Genomic DNA, 15,461 nt, shown 5'->3' with positions numbered 1-15,461 from the left:
ACCTAATCTTAAGCTCTTCTTTTCTTGTCACAGTATGCTTTCAGGGCCCTTGTGTACCTTTCTGCATTAATTTGGATACCTTCGCGAAGTGTTCGCATATAACGCATTTGAAGCAGCTCTTTAGTGGAAACTGTTCTCTCAACTGGCGGAACACCTATCTACTGCAAATTATCCTGGCGGCAAGCTTCTGAGTTGTCTCCGCTGGTAGTCGAATTGTCACCATGTGGGTATAATATAGTCATATGTCTTCTCAAGAATCAGGATAGGATTATCCTTATGGCAGTGCTGATTTTTTTTCCAAAATTGGATTCAATCAAATCCTTACAATATTTCCAGATTTCATGTTTTTGGTAAGCATTACGGCATTCTCTTCAAGCGAATTTTTAGCTTGTGGACATCATCAGTTTTGCTTGCTGTTAACTCGGAATTTAGACCCCTTTGGGTTCGCCGGACGTTTGCGGGCCAGTAGGGACATTTACGGGTCAATTTTGAACTTTTCTAATATGTCCACGTAAGATAATCGTATTGGGGCCTACTTGTTTTTGACCTGAGTCTATCCAACGTCATCGTTTGTCGCTTCGCTTGCTGACACTCTCTCTTGGGACACTAGGTTTCCACTGCCTCAACCTCTAATTCTGTTTCTGGAAGTGGCCAATAAGACACCTTTCTTTTAGGAGTTTACCAGCATCTTTGTGAATACTTCTCTTTTTTCCATACTTCTGTAAGTCGGTATCAGTACAGTTAGGTGCAGTAGGTTCAAAATTTCTTCGAGGAGGTTGGCATTTAGCACTCTTTACGTCCCTTTCTACAATCGAACAATTTTAGGTAATATTCTCGAAATTTTGATAATTGTAACATTGCTCTTGCTTCATGCTTTAACTTTATCAGTTTTTCTGTGAGTCCTCAAATTGTTATAATTAACCCTCTTGAAAATTTTGACATTGTCCTCACTGGAGTTGACAAAGACATGCATTTTATCTAGCTTTTTGAATTTAAGCCGAAGGTATGTGCAATGTTAGTGGCATTTAATTGTATGATTTTCATTACATAAAATATGCACGTATGTCGATTGTGCGCGCACAACATCACGGTATTGCATATCATCTTCAAGTTTATGCAATTAGCGTATGCATCTTTCTATACTTTTTTTATAAGTTGCACGTGCAATCCTAAGTCCTCTGCTCAACTGTTACGTCAAGCGGAAAGGACCAAATCTAGATAGTTCGAAGAACAAACCGGAAATGTTTTCCGTACAGCATTGGCCTGATCATCCTTATCTAGATAAGGCAGTTCAACAGAAATTTCCTGGTTTTATTTCCCCATATCCACGAGATCTGGGAATTTCCCCCGCGTTGCATGTACTCTCGTGAGCACGCACGCTGTCTTGACATGCTCTCTTCTGCTTGCTGTCAATTGCCAATCATTGCAACTGCGGCACGAATCGTCTTCCAATCGTCATGTCGTGAACAGGTTGAACTTTTCCATTGGCTTTGTTTGTTTACAAATTTGTTTGAACTGAATTGTTGCGATTTGTGAAAGTGTTGACAGTGGGAACATGAACGACATATTTACGCTTTCGGGTTTTGTTGACTTGACGTCGTTGGTGAAGGAGCCATTGAAGCAAACATGTCGCATAAAGGTGAATTGTCTGAAGTTGCTGCGGCGAAATGTGGCTTTTTTTTATTAGCGAATACTAAATGAAGTGATTTTCAGTATACATGTTTCGACGCATCCGCCAACTACATCATATTCGGTGCAAGTTCAGGTAGCCTCTACCTGTTCAGTCGTAATCCAGCCAAATTTCTTCACCTGACGCCGAGCAAGCATGGCCCGATCACTCTTCTATCGATTTCACCAAACGAGAGATATGTCGCCTTTGCGACCAGCAAGGGCGCGATTTGCGTCTACGTGATAAATCTTTCGCCAAATACAGCGCCGCAGATGACTTCGACGAATGTGGGTGATGCGGGTGTGAGTTATTTGCATTGGAGTGCGGACGAGAAACAATTCTACTATGGGACGAGGGGAGGCGAAGTGCACCTTGTTTCCCTCACGCTGTTTATGGTGCGTAGCTGCTTGACATATTTCCCGGTCCTTATCGGCCGAGCGGGGGGACGTCCCCCCCGCGTGCGAGGCATGTGGCTTATCGGCGTTTTGTTTGTTTGTTTTTCGTTTCAGGGGAGGACCTTGCTTAATCTGTCGGTGCACCCAATTCTCTTCCTCGACTCGCCAATCGTGCAGATTAGCGACTTCGAATCGCTGCTGCTCGTCTCCAACTACACCAAATGTATCTTATGCAATACTGAATATGAGGAATACAAACAGGTGAGTCTGCTCGACTGACTAATCGCTTTTGGGGATGATTACGTGAATCCCCAGTTAATCATAAGCGGCTGAGGTTGTTGACGCTGTTTACGGATGTGAAAATGGATGAACAGTTTGAAAGATATTATAATTGCTTTTGGTGGTGATTCCACTAATATTTACTTATGCGTGTGATTGCGGAGCCGAGTATTTTTTTTTAATCATTGCGTTCGAATACATGTAATGTATTTATTCATTTCATATTTCTAAATCTTTTAAATGCGCCGATAGCTCAAATTTTAATTTATGTTTATTCGAAAAATTTCCACTGACTTTATTAGTATAGACTATTCCATTTTTGATATTCAGAGCTGTTGTCGTATTCATTATGATTGCATTCGAAATAAGCGCACTTGTCGGCCCACGGTCAGAAAACATGTTGATTAAATTATAAATTCAGCAGTAGATGTCACACATTAAGGACAAGTCCACTGGTTGCCGTGCAGGTCAGCAGGACTATTGCGAGTTTACCGATGAGCAAGTTGCTCCGGAGTATCGTAGCCCCACGTTTAGTCATAGAAAACCGCTGACTTTTCCAAAAATGACGGAGGGATGGAGTTTAAACCAGGGCAGATAAAAATAAAGACTTGGTCGAGGCCGCTATTCCTCATTTTTGGTTCTATAGACTCATAAAGGTTTTGTGCTATAGTTAAATCGATCAAATTGTCATCTGCTAATAATTATATTCATACGATCAGTGAAAAATGAGCCTTCTTGAGCAAAATCAATTAAAATTACGATTATAATCAGAAGTGGGGATGATTTTGTGATTTTACAATGGTAATCGTATTCCATGGTTACGTTCATATACTCGTGGACAATGCTAGCGCAATAAGGTCTTGTGTGAAACAAAATCGGAATCGATTAGTACTTTTCGAAACTGATATTTTTGATACTGGGTGAAACATATTGTGAGGACTCAAAATGTATGCCCCAAAAATGAAACAAGTGCCGTTCTTAGAAACTATCATTATCATCATCATCAACGGCGCAACAACCGGTATCCGGTCTAGGCCTGCCTTAATAAGGAACTCCAGACATCCCGGTTTTGCGTCGAGGTCCACCAATTCGATATCCCTAAAAGCTGTGTGGCGTCCTGACCTACGCCATCGCCCCATCTTAGGCAGGGTTTGCCTCGTCTTCTTTCTCTACTATAGATATTGCCCTTATAGATTTTTCAGGCTGGACCATCCTCATCCATACGGATTAAGTGACCCGCTCACCGTAACCTAATGAGCCAGATTTTATCCACAACCTGACGGTCATGGTATCGTTCATAGATTTCATCGTTATGTAGGCTATGGAATCGTCCATCCTCATGTAGGGGGCTAAAAATTCTTCAGAGGATTCTTCTCTCGAACGCGACCAAGAGTTCGCAATTTTTCTTGCTAAGAACCCAAGTTTCCGAGGAATACATGAGGACTGGCAAGATCATAGTCTTGTACAGTAAGAGCTTTGACCCTATGGTGAGACGTTTCGAGCGGAACAGTCTTTGTAAGCTGAAATAGGCTCTGTTGGCTGACAAAAACCGTGCGCGGATTTCATCATTGTAGCTGTTATCGGTTGTGATTTTCGACCCTAGATAGGAGAAATTGTCAACGGTCTCAAAGTTGTATTCTCCTATCCTTATTCTTCTTCGTGTTTGACCAGTGCGGTTTGATGTTGTTGGTTGATTCGTCTTCGGTGCTGACGTTGCCACCATATATTTTGTCTTGCCTTCATTGATGTGCAGCCCAAGATCTCGCGCCGCCTGCTCCATCTGGATGAAGGCAGTTTGTACGTTTCGGGTGGTTCAGGCATTGATTCGCTGTCCCATACCTTGAGCACAAGTTGATGAACCACTTGGTGTAATTGGTCGCCTCCATATTTAACCATAATTCGGCTGTAATTCCATCGGCTCCTGGCGACTTATGATTTTTTAGCCGATGAATTGCACGGACTGTTTCTCCTCAACTTGGTGGTGGCAGTATTTCTCCGTCGTCTTCAGTTGGCAGGACCTCCAACTCGCCGAGGTTCTGGTTGTTCAGTAACTCATCAAAGTGCTCAATCCATCGCTCTAATATGTCCATTCTGTCGGAAATCAGATTTCCCTCTTTGTCTCGGCAGGATGAGCATCGAGGTGTATAAGGCTTCATCCTGCTGACTTGTTGGTAAAACTTCCGCGTTCACAGACTTGTTGGTTCTTCGTGATAAGTCTCTGCACGTGCTCGCGTTCTTTGAGAATGCAACATTACTCGGTATGCGGCATTCTTCCGTTCCGTTGCTAGCTTACATTCATCGTCCAACCAGCCATTCCGACTCTTTTTGCGGCTGGGGCCAAGTATGTTTGTGGCCGTATCCATGATAAAGTTCTTCAGGTGATTGTGAAGATCATTTGTTGATGCTTCATCTCCAGGTCCTCTGTTGACTGCAGTTATTGCGGCATCCATTTCCCTCTTATAGGTGTCCCGGAGGGTTGTGTTGTGGATGGTTTCAGTGTTCACTCTCACCTGATTGTCAGAGGGGATTCTAGGTGGTATTGTTATTCGAGCTCGGATCACCATGCCAACGAGATAGTGATCCGAGTCTATATTGGCCCCCCTATATGTTCTGACATTCATCAAGACTGAGAGGCGGCGGCGTTCGATCAACACGTGATCAATTTGGTTGAAAGCGGTCCCGTCTGGAGAGGCCCACGTATGTTTGTGGACCGCTTTCCGTGCAAACCAGCTACTTCCAACAACCATTTGATCCTGCTAATTGAATAATCCGCAGTCCGTTATCATTTGTTTTTTCGTGTAAGCTATGGGAGCCAACGTATCGCCTGAATACGGGCTCGTTCCCTACTTGGCTGTTAAAATCCCCAAGTATGATTTTAATATCATATCTGGGACAGGCTTCGAGGTTTCGTTCTACTGCCTCGTAGAAGGTATCCTTCCCCGACTCTGAAGTCTCCTCTGTAGGGGCGTGAACGTTAATGAGGCTTATATTTCTAAACTTGCCTCGCAAGCGCAGAGTGCATAGCCCTTCGCTTATATTTTCAAAGCCGATAACAGCAGGTTTCATTTTGGCTGACTGGATGACCGCTATAATATATGGTGTAGCGGCTCTTCTCCATGAAATCGGTCCCTGTCCATCGCATCTCTTGTAACGCTGTTAGATCAGCCCTACATTGGGACAGGGTATCGGCTAGCTGCTCATCAGCTTTATCTCTGTACAGGGAGCGCACGTTCCATGAGAAAATGCGCAAATCGTTAATCCGTTGTCGTTGCCGGGTTCGTCATTGTAAAGTCCATGCTGCCCGAGGCTCCTTTCGTGGCTCTGTAACATCGGTTTTCCGTGTAGGGTTACCAGCCCTACCTAGCCCCCAACCTGGAGGACCAGTTGGTACAGTTTGTCTCGTTTTTAGGCGCGAGAGACTCGCCTTCATCCTTCTCCGTCTGCAGCTTTTCGTTGCAAAAGAGCTCCCAGCGGTCACCACGTGGAGGTGAAGATAGGGTTTGGTAGTAAAGCTGTTGGTGTTGGTTCAGCAGGCATTACCAAGGTTTTATGCTCCACCTTGGCGTGGTGGGGAAGCCTGTAGTAGTTCACTACTACACTACGGGTGTCCAGAACATGAATATGGAAACAAAAGATTTTAACTCTCCAAGTGGTAAGAAGTCTGTGGTTCCGAATCCTCCCGCGACCATGAGCAACCATGTCGCGGCCGAGGTGCTGATTTTGGAGGCCGCAGCACATTTAGGCCCCCTATGGAAAAATGCTTTCCGATCCGAAGGATAGCTTGCATTTAGTGCCTACCAGCGAAGCTAGCGAGAAAGGAAACTCTCAATCTGGGAGAAACTGGAAATTCGACTACGGCCGGCCCGTCTGCGGTACTACAGTCCAAACCTACCCGCAAACAGAAGAGGGATGCTCGACAGAACTAAACTTCGGCCACTAAGGGGGGGGGACTATAGGCAGAATCCTGCTTGTCAGAACCTGCTCCTTCACCCCTACCGGGAGGAGTGTAAGTGGAGCTGGTGACGTGGACGCTACTGGTTTAACGCCGGTATGTGAAAATGGGTTCAAGCGGCCCGGACACCGTGAACCTGGAAAGGCCCCAAGCCGGCGGCAGCAGAAGGCACTGCGAAGCAAGATGAAGCACCCTGGGAATGACGAAATGGGCGTGACTGAATCATTAGGTACGGTAATGTCCAGAGAAATTGGACGCATCTTCCGCATGTTGGGTGAACAGAGTCCGGACATGGACTTCAGACTACAGAGTGAGTCGTACCTGCTAGTAACTTCTACAACTTTTACGAACAGTCGGAAGAAAGGGAAGCCAGACGTGAACGGAACTGACTTGATGCTAGTTTGAGTGATCGAATCTATGCAAACCGGACACCGCAAAACAATCAAGGTCTTAAGTGGAAAACAGACTATTGATCTGTGGGATGAGATGAGACCTTTCATGGATGAGGACATGGGAACTGCTGTACCTCCAAGTACGGCTTTTCTCAGAGAAATCAAACATGAGAGGATTGAGCGTCTGGTGGTATGGTGTGGGGGGAACACAGTCACAGGCGGACTGCGGCATACTCTCACAGTTTTCCATTACATATTAGACTAAGTTTATGTCGAAAAATATAGATTGGTCAAATTAACCTGCAGCATGCCAAATTCTCCTCCTATCTGGTAGCAGCGACGCTAACAAAGAGCCATGGGTTCGATTTAATAGAATCTGTGGCATTGGATCAGTAAAAAGGGCTAGGATCTTCTACGATGAAAGATCAATACAACCGAGAATTTGTGTCCTGATGTCAAGACGGGTGAAGGCAGCCATGCTGAGACAGTTCTGATTTCACCAGATTAATGGGGAGAGGAAAAACATCATAGTTGCCTCCGTTCATTTACCTTATGATTCTTTGTATCCCCCATCGACGTAAGAACTAAGGCATCTGGTAGTGTATGCAGAATCAAGTGGTCTTGAACTCTTAATAAGTTGCGATACGAATGCTCAACATATTTGTTGGGGCATTAGCAATTGCAATCCTAGAGGAGAAAAACTATTTGATTTCATCACTTCAGCTGGTCTCATGACTGCAAACGTAGAGTGAGACCGAGAAGAAGTGAAGTAATTGACCTAACAATCTGTACTTCAAAGGTGTTGGAGTTGATTGCAGACTGGCGCTAGACGAAGTCTTACTGCCAGATCACCGATACTTAGAATTCAATCTGACTGTTGCGGGCGAACAGTCTGTAATACAAAGACGGAACCCTAGGAAAACGGATTGGACAAAATTCAATGAACTTCTTGGCAATAAAGTGCAGGCGACTAAGGACTCTTTTTGCGCTTGAAGATGAATTAGAAACTCTGAACTGCACACTTTTAGAGTGCTATTTCGACACAATTACATTCATTTGTGGAGTATGTTTTACTAATGTGATGTTTTATTTCGCAATTTAGCTTCTACTCCTTGCTTCATTGCTTTTTCCTATTCTGCTGTATCAGGATATAATAAAGCGTCTTCATACACTAGGCGACTGCATTTATTTAAATTAACTTAGAATAAATAGTAGAGAGAAGAGAAATATAACAAGTAGACAGCTCAAATAAACTTTCTATTCATTTACAGTTCCTTACAGTTTTTGCAAAAATTAAAAAAGTAATAGGAAAAATAAAAGTAATTCTAAGCGGAAAAAGTGATCGTACGACTATTGTTAGTCTGAGATATTTGTCTATTGGTTAAATATCAATACTTGGTTGGATCTCCTTGGCTTCCAAGGATGCTTGACACAAGTTTCTACGTAATATTTTGAGGTATAATATTCCGTTCATATGGTTTAGCCTTCTTTAGAGAACTCTGAAGGAATATGGTGTTTGTGTAACTGCTTTTCGTGACAGTCCCATAAATGCTCAATTGAATTTACGTCGGGACTCTGCTTTGGTGAATGCAGCTGCTTTCGAACATTATACAGTAACCACTCACGTACCATACGAGCAATATGTTTGGGGTCGTTGTCCTGGTGGGAAAAATAATTCAGACCCAAAACCATTTTATTAACAGATTCCGGTAATTGTTTTTCAAAATATTTAGGAATACATGTTGGTCTATTTTGCCATCAATAAACACTAGATTACCGACCGCTGACCAACTCATACTTCCTCAAACAAGCACATTACCTCCGACGTGTTTATTGGTACTCTGTAAATTCTTTGTCTCTAATGCAGTACTTTTTTTCCGCTAAACTTTTGGTGGACCAAATATCTTGTACTGACTTTCATCGGTAAACACAACTTGTTTCCAGAACGATATGTCCTCGTCTTCAAATTCGGAGCTATTTGGCTAAAGTCTACGACTCATTGAGGGAGGGACATCTGTTTATGTCATCAGCCTAGTCTAGAAGTTTAAGAAAGTATGGCCACTTGACCCTTCCATGTCCACAAATGATCCGATAACGAGAAGAAAAAATATTTGTGACGGAATACAACCCGGACTCCGTTTTGATTTTAAATTTCTTCAAAATGTTGCGTGTGTAACATTTTGCGTCGTCATATGTGGTCCTGGTGTGGGGCAGCGAATCAATGCCTGACGACTGGCAAAGAATCATTATCTGTCTCATACATAAAAAGGGAGATATCACGCAGTGCAGCAATTATAGAGGTATCACGTTGCTGAGTACTATCTATAAGATATTCTCCGCTATCTTGCTAGGCCGGATAGCCCTACACGCTCAAAACATCATTCGCCCATACCAAAGAGACTTCACTCCAGGCAAATCAGCAACAGATCAGATTGCGGCAAGCGATTGAAAAACTGTTGGAATATGGACATCAGTTGCACCATCTTTTCATCGACTTTAAAGCAACACAAGCAACAACAGCTACGATGATGAAATCCGCGCACGGTTGTTGGCTGGCAACAGAGCCTATTTCATCTTGCAAAAACTGTTCCGCTCGAAACGTCTCACCATAGGGTCGAAGCTCTTATTTTACAAGGCAATGATCTTGCCAGTCGTCATGTATTCCTTGGAGACTTCTTAGCAAGAAAAATTGCGAACTCTTAGACGCGTTCGAGAGAAGAATCCTACATGAGGATGGACGAAATCTATGAGCGATACCATCACCGTCCGGTTGTGGATAAAATCCGGCTGAATAGGTTAGGTAGGCTTTCATGGGTTCAAATATTTATCGTGTCTCTGCTTTTTAAGGTTTTTTGTAAAAAAAAAACCTTATTAAAATCGATTCACTGTCTGTCTGTCACACGCACATTTCTCCAAAACGGCTAAACCGATCCGAACGAAATTCGGTGGATAGATGGGAACTATGGAATCCCACGTATATAATTTAGGTGGAGTTTAAAGCGGAGCATACATGGAAAGGAAAATTCACGGGATATATCAAATGATCTCGATTAGTATTTTCTGGCTGACATTAGTTTTGGAGTGAATTGCAAAGTGCGCGAGTAAGGGGTCAAAATGTACGTACTTAAAGTGAGACAGGACTCATTTTCGGAAACTACCCAACCCAAAAATCCCAAAAAATCAGGATGGTGCGCTTAGATGAAATCTAGGCCTCAAAATAGGTCCCATTCCGATATCTCCTCAAATAAACTTACTAATAGTATATTACCAACTTTTAGAAATTTACTGAAAAAACCCCCCCCGCATAGAGGACCATATTTCGCATACACATTCTAAATTTCGGTCATTAACGTTATAGCAGTTCAAACCTTGCAATTTGGCGCGAATTTACTGCTTCTAAAGCCATGCAAATAAGTTGCTGACGTCATAATTAAGGAGAATAGTTGACATTCGAATGAAATATTAAAATTCCATTCATGAAGAATCTACTTCTCCCTAGCCCTTTTTTGTATCTGTTGTAGGTTAAATTCTTCGAATTTGCTAATAATATTAAACTCAGAGTGTGAAACGTATGAGGTTGACTATTATCAATACAGGGCTTTCCATCAAATGATTTATTTAAATCACTCTTTAAAAGCTAGAAGGCAATGGAAATTTTAACTATGTGACACGGAGCTGTCAAGCACAAGTCACTCCTCACATCTTCTTGTTTTTCTTCAGCCTTTGTCCCATTCACAAGTGGGGTCGGCTCGCCGTGATCGGTTTTGCCATTTTATTTTATCAAATGCTGATCTGGATGCAATTTCGAGGCTTTTAAATGCCCGTCCAGCGTGTCAAGCCACCTTTGTTTCGGCCTGCCTTTTGGTCGCTTAGCGTTGACTTCGATATTCAGAGCAATCTTGGTAAGTGAATTCTCGTTAAGGCGAGTGACCATACCATCGAAGACGCCTTCCTCGGAGTTTCTCCACGATCGGGGCAACCCCATATCGATCGCGGATATCCTCATTTCGAATGTAATCAAAACGTGTCACGCCACCAGTCCAATGAACATCTTCGTCTCCATTACCGCAAGATGCCGTTCATTGTCTTTTATAGTCGGCCAACACACAACTATAGACAGCGGCAAACGAACGACATTGCGGTAAATTTTAGATTTGAGACGTTCGTTGATATGTCGATTACAAAGAACACGAGTTGTGGAATGCCACTTAATCCAGGTCGCATTAACGCGTGAAACAAGTTCTTTACGCAGTTCTCCATTGGCTGATATCATTGACCCGAGATATTTAATTCGCTCAGTTCTGGCCAGGTTACTGCAGCTGACAGCACTTAGCAATTTAAATACCTCGAGCCAATGCTATCAACCAATAGAGACCTGCGTTATGCTCCTCACAAAGGGAAACATAAAATCTTTTATACCTGAGCATTTCCCGACTTGTTTTCGTCCTACTTTTTATTAAATGTGTTCTTGCGATGTTTCTATTCGAGTAAATTATTTCAAGTTACTTTTTGCATTCCTGCTACATTCTTTGGCACGAAATCATCTCTAGAATCATTTTGTTACTTAAGTAGCGACTGATTGGCCTGAAGGTAGACTCTTCAATGAAACCAGTTTTACATTTGCCTGACACGGGAGAGTTCGCGATCTACAGTCTTAAAATACGTTCAATTCGACATAGTACTTTCATTTGATATCTCTTTGTTTCTTGTCAAATAAATCAACATTTTTCTAGTCCAAGAACAATTTTTTTATATTTTTTTTCCTAGTTGTCCTAGTAGTGCCAAACATTTAGGCTTATATTTATTATTATTTTTTATATTTCAGATTGGAAATCGTCCGCGTGATGGATATTTTGGTGCAACTTTTGCTATTTCACCCAATGAAAATTTATTCGCTTCACGAATTTACTGTGCCCGACCAGGATCTCGCCTCTGGGAGGTAGACCTTGAAGGGAACGTATTACAAACACATCAGTTCAAGGAGTCTTTAGCATGTCCACCGGTTCGAATAATAAGAAATCTTGATGAGATTCAACAATATTGTGACGACGAAAGAGATGGCAACGAGGACAGCAACACGTATCCACCTCAAATACTACAGTTTCCAAAACTCCAAACAATCCTCTCAGAGCTCATTTTTACGCACACTGAAACAGGTGTGTATATTTTCGATCCTAGAACATCTTCAGTGGTTTTATGGTGCAATGAATTCAATGACCGGATTACCGATTGCAAAGTGATAGGCAGTGATATTTTCATATTTACAAATTTGGGTTCATTGCAACGTGTGCAGCTGAATACTTTGCAATCTCACGCTATAGAATTAGTGCACAGACAGCGTCTACTGGAATGCGCACAACTTCTTAAAACGAATTTAAAATATTTCGCTGAGAAAGCCAAAGAACAATACGACTTGCATATTTTGGGCACAATCAAATCGTATTTGATCTCAAACAGCCAATACGAAATGCTAAATGATCTGTCGGTTATATTTGACAGTATGAATCAGAACGAGAACGATATTATCGCGACTTCAAAACGAGCTCCTACAAAAACGAAAAGGCTAAACAATGGAGTCTACATCCTAGAAAACTCATTTTGCGAGAATCTCAAAATAAAACCAAATTCTGATAAGCAATTGAAGGACGCGTTACTTACAGTGACCGGCAGGTTTGGCAAAAATATTATCAAGTACAAATTCAATATTTTCGCAGAAGATCAAAAGAATTTGGTGAACGATCTCATTCCGATTGAGAGAAACAATCCATTCAAAGAGATTAATGAGCAGTTAGAAAACGATCAAGACGTTATTTGTGATAGATTGCGGGAGACCCGAAAGATGCAAGAAATAGTTCCAGAAACAATTTTGTCGGAGGAGCAAAAAACGGTTTATAATTTATTCATGATATTCAAATCATCGCAAATTAGCAATGTGAACTTTCTGGATCGGTACAGCACAATATTCGATACGTACGATTCTCGTGAGATCATAGAATTGCTGGAAAAACTGAAAGAAGTCATGGTAGAAAATGGTGATAATCAAGTAGAAGCTAAGAAAAATTGCTACGAGATGTATTTCAATTATTTGAATCCGGAAATTATCTGGGAGGTCGACGACATATCAAGAGAGTTCATAATCGATGGCTTCGTACTTGTGAACGCAGTAGAACTTAGTCGATGCAGTAATTGCGGTTTCCCACTCGAGTTCCCGGCAAAGTGTCGATTCCACGCACTGGGTGAAACTCTTGTGAAATTTCTATGGTCTCGCAATGAGCAGAAACGATGTTTGGAGATCCTAAACGCGGTTCCATCTATCATAGACACTGTGTGTCGATTCTACATGCAGGAAGGTCAAATTGCAAAGGCCATCTCAGTTGCCTTGAGTTACCCAGATGTGAGCTTGTTCCGTGAAGCTGCCAAATCTTTTGACATAGATGAATGGGAGAAGTGTTTCGAAATATTTGCTAGCATCCAGTTAGGGCAAGTAAGCTGTGTTAATTGTGATAATCGAGTGATGGACACGGAACAAATCGATATCAATCGATACTTTGATTGGAATTCTTTCCTGGACGTGGCTTTGCAATATAATAAATCGCGAGATGTGTTAAATTTACTCCTGAAGTATTCAAATCTTATTCCGAATAATGCCATAGGTCGAACGTTCTTTGTAAAATGCTTGGTGAACGGAGAATAGATAACAGAATGAGAAATGTAAGTGGGCGACAAATTTACTGCTCAAATCATATGAATTAAATACAAAACATTCCATACATTTAAAATTGATTTATTATTAGCCAAAAGCTTTACTAGAATCCAATGAAAGAATTTTCTTCCATCCATAGTTGCATAGTTCTTTCGCCTCTTGCGGTTCTTAAATTGAACGTTACCTCGCGTTTTGTTCTCAGATCCGAAAGCCATTCAATTAAGTTTAAGAAAGGAAAGTCGAAGTCTAAATAAATGTTCTACTATATATATATATAAATTTTTCAGAAAAATAAGTAATTTATTGTTGTTCCATTGTGCATTTATTTGATTTATGTAGAATTGCACCTTCTAGCTGGTTTTTCTGAGAAGGAAATTATAAATATAATAAAGAATATTCGGGGTAACGATGTTCTGCCTTTTTGTGAGTAAACTAATGTTTCCTTTCGTTACTCCCATATAGCAACACAGAAAGGACACTAGCATAGAACAGTGTTAACTTGATCTTTGTGTTGAGATGTAATCAGCGTCCTCCTTCGTGCTGCCTTTTGCTTGAATGAATCAATTTCTCAAAGGCCGCATAAAGACTGATGGGTGCCATATTGAGGGCGGGTATCAGTTTTCGTTTTCTGCATAAAAATTAATTATCTAGGCGATTAAGAAAACCACGCGAGGTTTTGGCAATGGATCTAGAGGAACTGTAATTCCAAAGGTCACGATATTCCCAAACTGCTTAGCGTAGAGGCAGCCATTCATAGGTACTACCAGATGTACAACTAAGAAATGCCATTTTGAGAACACAGATGACACAGTAGTTAGTTAGTTCAAAGGCGCATAGGTAGTAAACAGAAAAAGTGCCTACATGTCTTTAATATGTCACATTTTAAACCATTCGCGGACAACATTATTTTTTTATTTTCATTTTTAAAAAATGTTGCTGAATCGTATCGACTGCGAATCGCTTGCGGTAAGCATGCTCTATCGTAAGATTTCAAGATGTTGCAGACAAGGAAAGCAGAAAACCGCTGGAAAAGTACGAAAATGTGAAATTGCAGCCGTTATTTGATGAAGATGATTCGCAAACACAAAAACAACAGCAATTGAGAGTAGATCAACAAGCTGTTTCCGAGGACCTTCGAAAGGTGGTTCCAAGACTCGAAAACGGAATGGGTAGAACCCCCCCCCCCCCCAATTCCTGGCCGCTCGCGGTCCTTGGTTGTGAACGTGTTGGCCGCTCGCGCTCTTACTTGGCGGCGTGTAAGCCGGGCGCGCCCATTGTCGGTGGGATGATCTCAGGGACGTGAAGTGCAAGTATAACTCTGCCAAAAGTTAAACGAGAGAGGCGCAAACCCACTTGTCAGATTTTGCACTATACAAGAGAAAGTTGTTGTTGCATCGAAAAAAATCATGAGTAGATCCAGGCCCATTATCCACATCGATCATGAGGCCGAAAATTTCAGCCAAAAGATGATGCTTTATGTTTGGTAAAACCTTAAGGGCGTGGTCCATTATGACCTGAGAAAGCTCACGTGGTATTCATAAATTGTCGGAAAGAGTGGGAAAATATGTAACTGGCAATGAAACAAACTTTCTTCCGAAATGAGCATATTTTGTTGGAAAAAATCTGTATTTCATAGTTGTACACCTGTTACAGTTGAGCTGAGCATATGTGTGTATATTAGTTGACAAGTCAATTCGGATGGTCAATTTAGCCATTTGGTAACGTCTTATTGATTACAACTGGGATGAGAAGAATAATCTTGATTGCAATTGTAAAGATAACTAAGATAATACCCGCTCCTACGGAAAACATCTCGAAAACTTGATTGATAAAGAACAAATGAGCTTCGGTTTTGAATTCTCCAACTGCAGATCATAATGGAACGGCAGTCTGTAATTTAAAAGTTGAAACTAAAGTATTTATCGAACCTTCCAACCATTCCAATGTTCGTCCTCCATGATACCTGCTAGGTGGTCGTGACATTGTGTTGAGTCGTCGATATTGATAGCTACCTTTTCTTCTTTTCCCAGTCTAGGAAACAGAAGAAAGTTCTATGATACCCAATCTGGTG

The 15,461-nt window shown here is 41.7% G+C and overlaps 1 protein-coding gene across 1 annotated transcript; it reads left to right on the top strand.

The window, feature by feature from the left end:
- The first annotated feature begins 1,399 nt into the window (after positions 1–1,399).
- On the top strand, positions 1,400–13,704 carry LOC119659416 (Hermansky-Pudlak syndrome 5 protein homolog). The gene is made up of 4 exons (XM_038067492.1): positions 1,400–1,639; positions 1,714–2,064; positions 2,179–2,325; positions 11,513–13,704. Exons 1-4 carry the CDS (start codon positions 1,556–1,558, stop codon positions 13,379–13,381), a joined length of 2,451 nt encoding a protein of 816 aa, XP_037923420.1. The 5' UTR covers positions 1,400–1,555; the 3' UTR covers positions 13,382–13,704.
- Positions 13,705–15,461: the final 1,757 nt, after the last annotated feature.

Source organism: Hermetia illucens, chromosome 6 (assembly GCF_905115235.1).
Source record: "Hermetia illucens chromosome 6, iHerIll2.2.curated.20191125, whole genome shotgun sequence".
NCBI classification, from domain to species: domain Eukaryota; kingdom Metazoa; phylum Arthropoda; class Insecta; order Diptera; family Stratiomyidae; genus Hermetia; species Hermetia illucens.
Note: the sequence above shows the minus strand (reverse complement) of the source record. Positions and strands in the feature narration are given on the sequence as shown.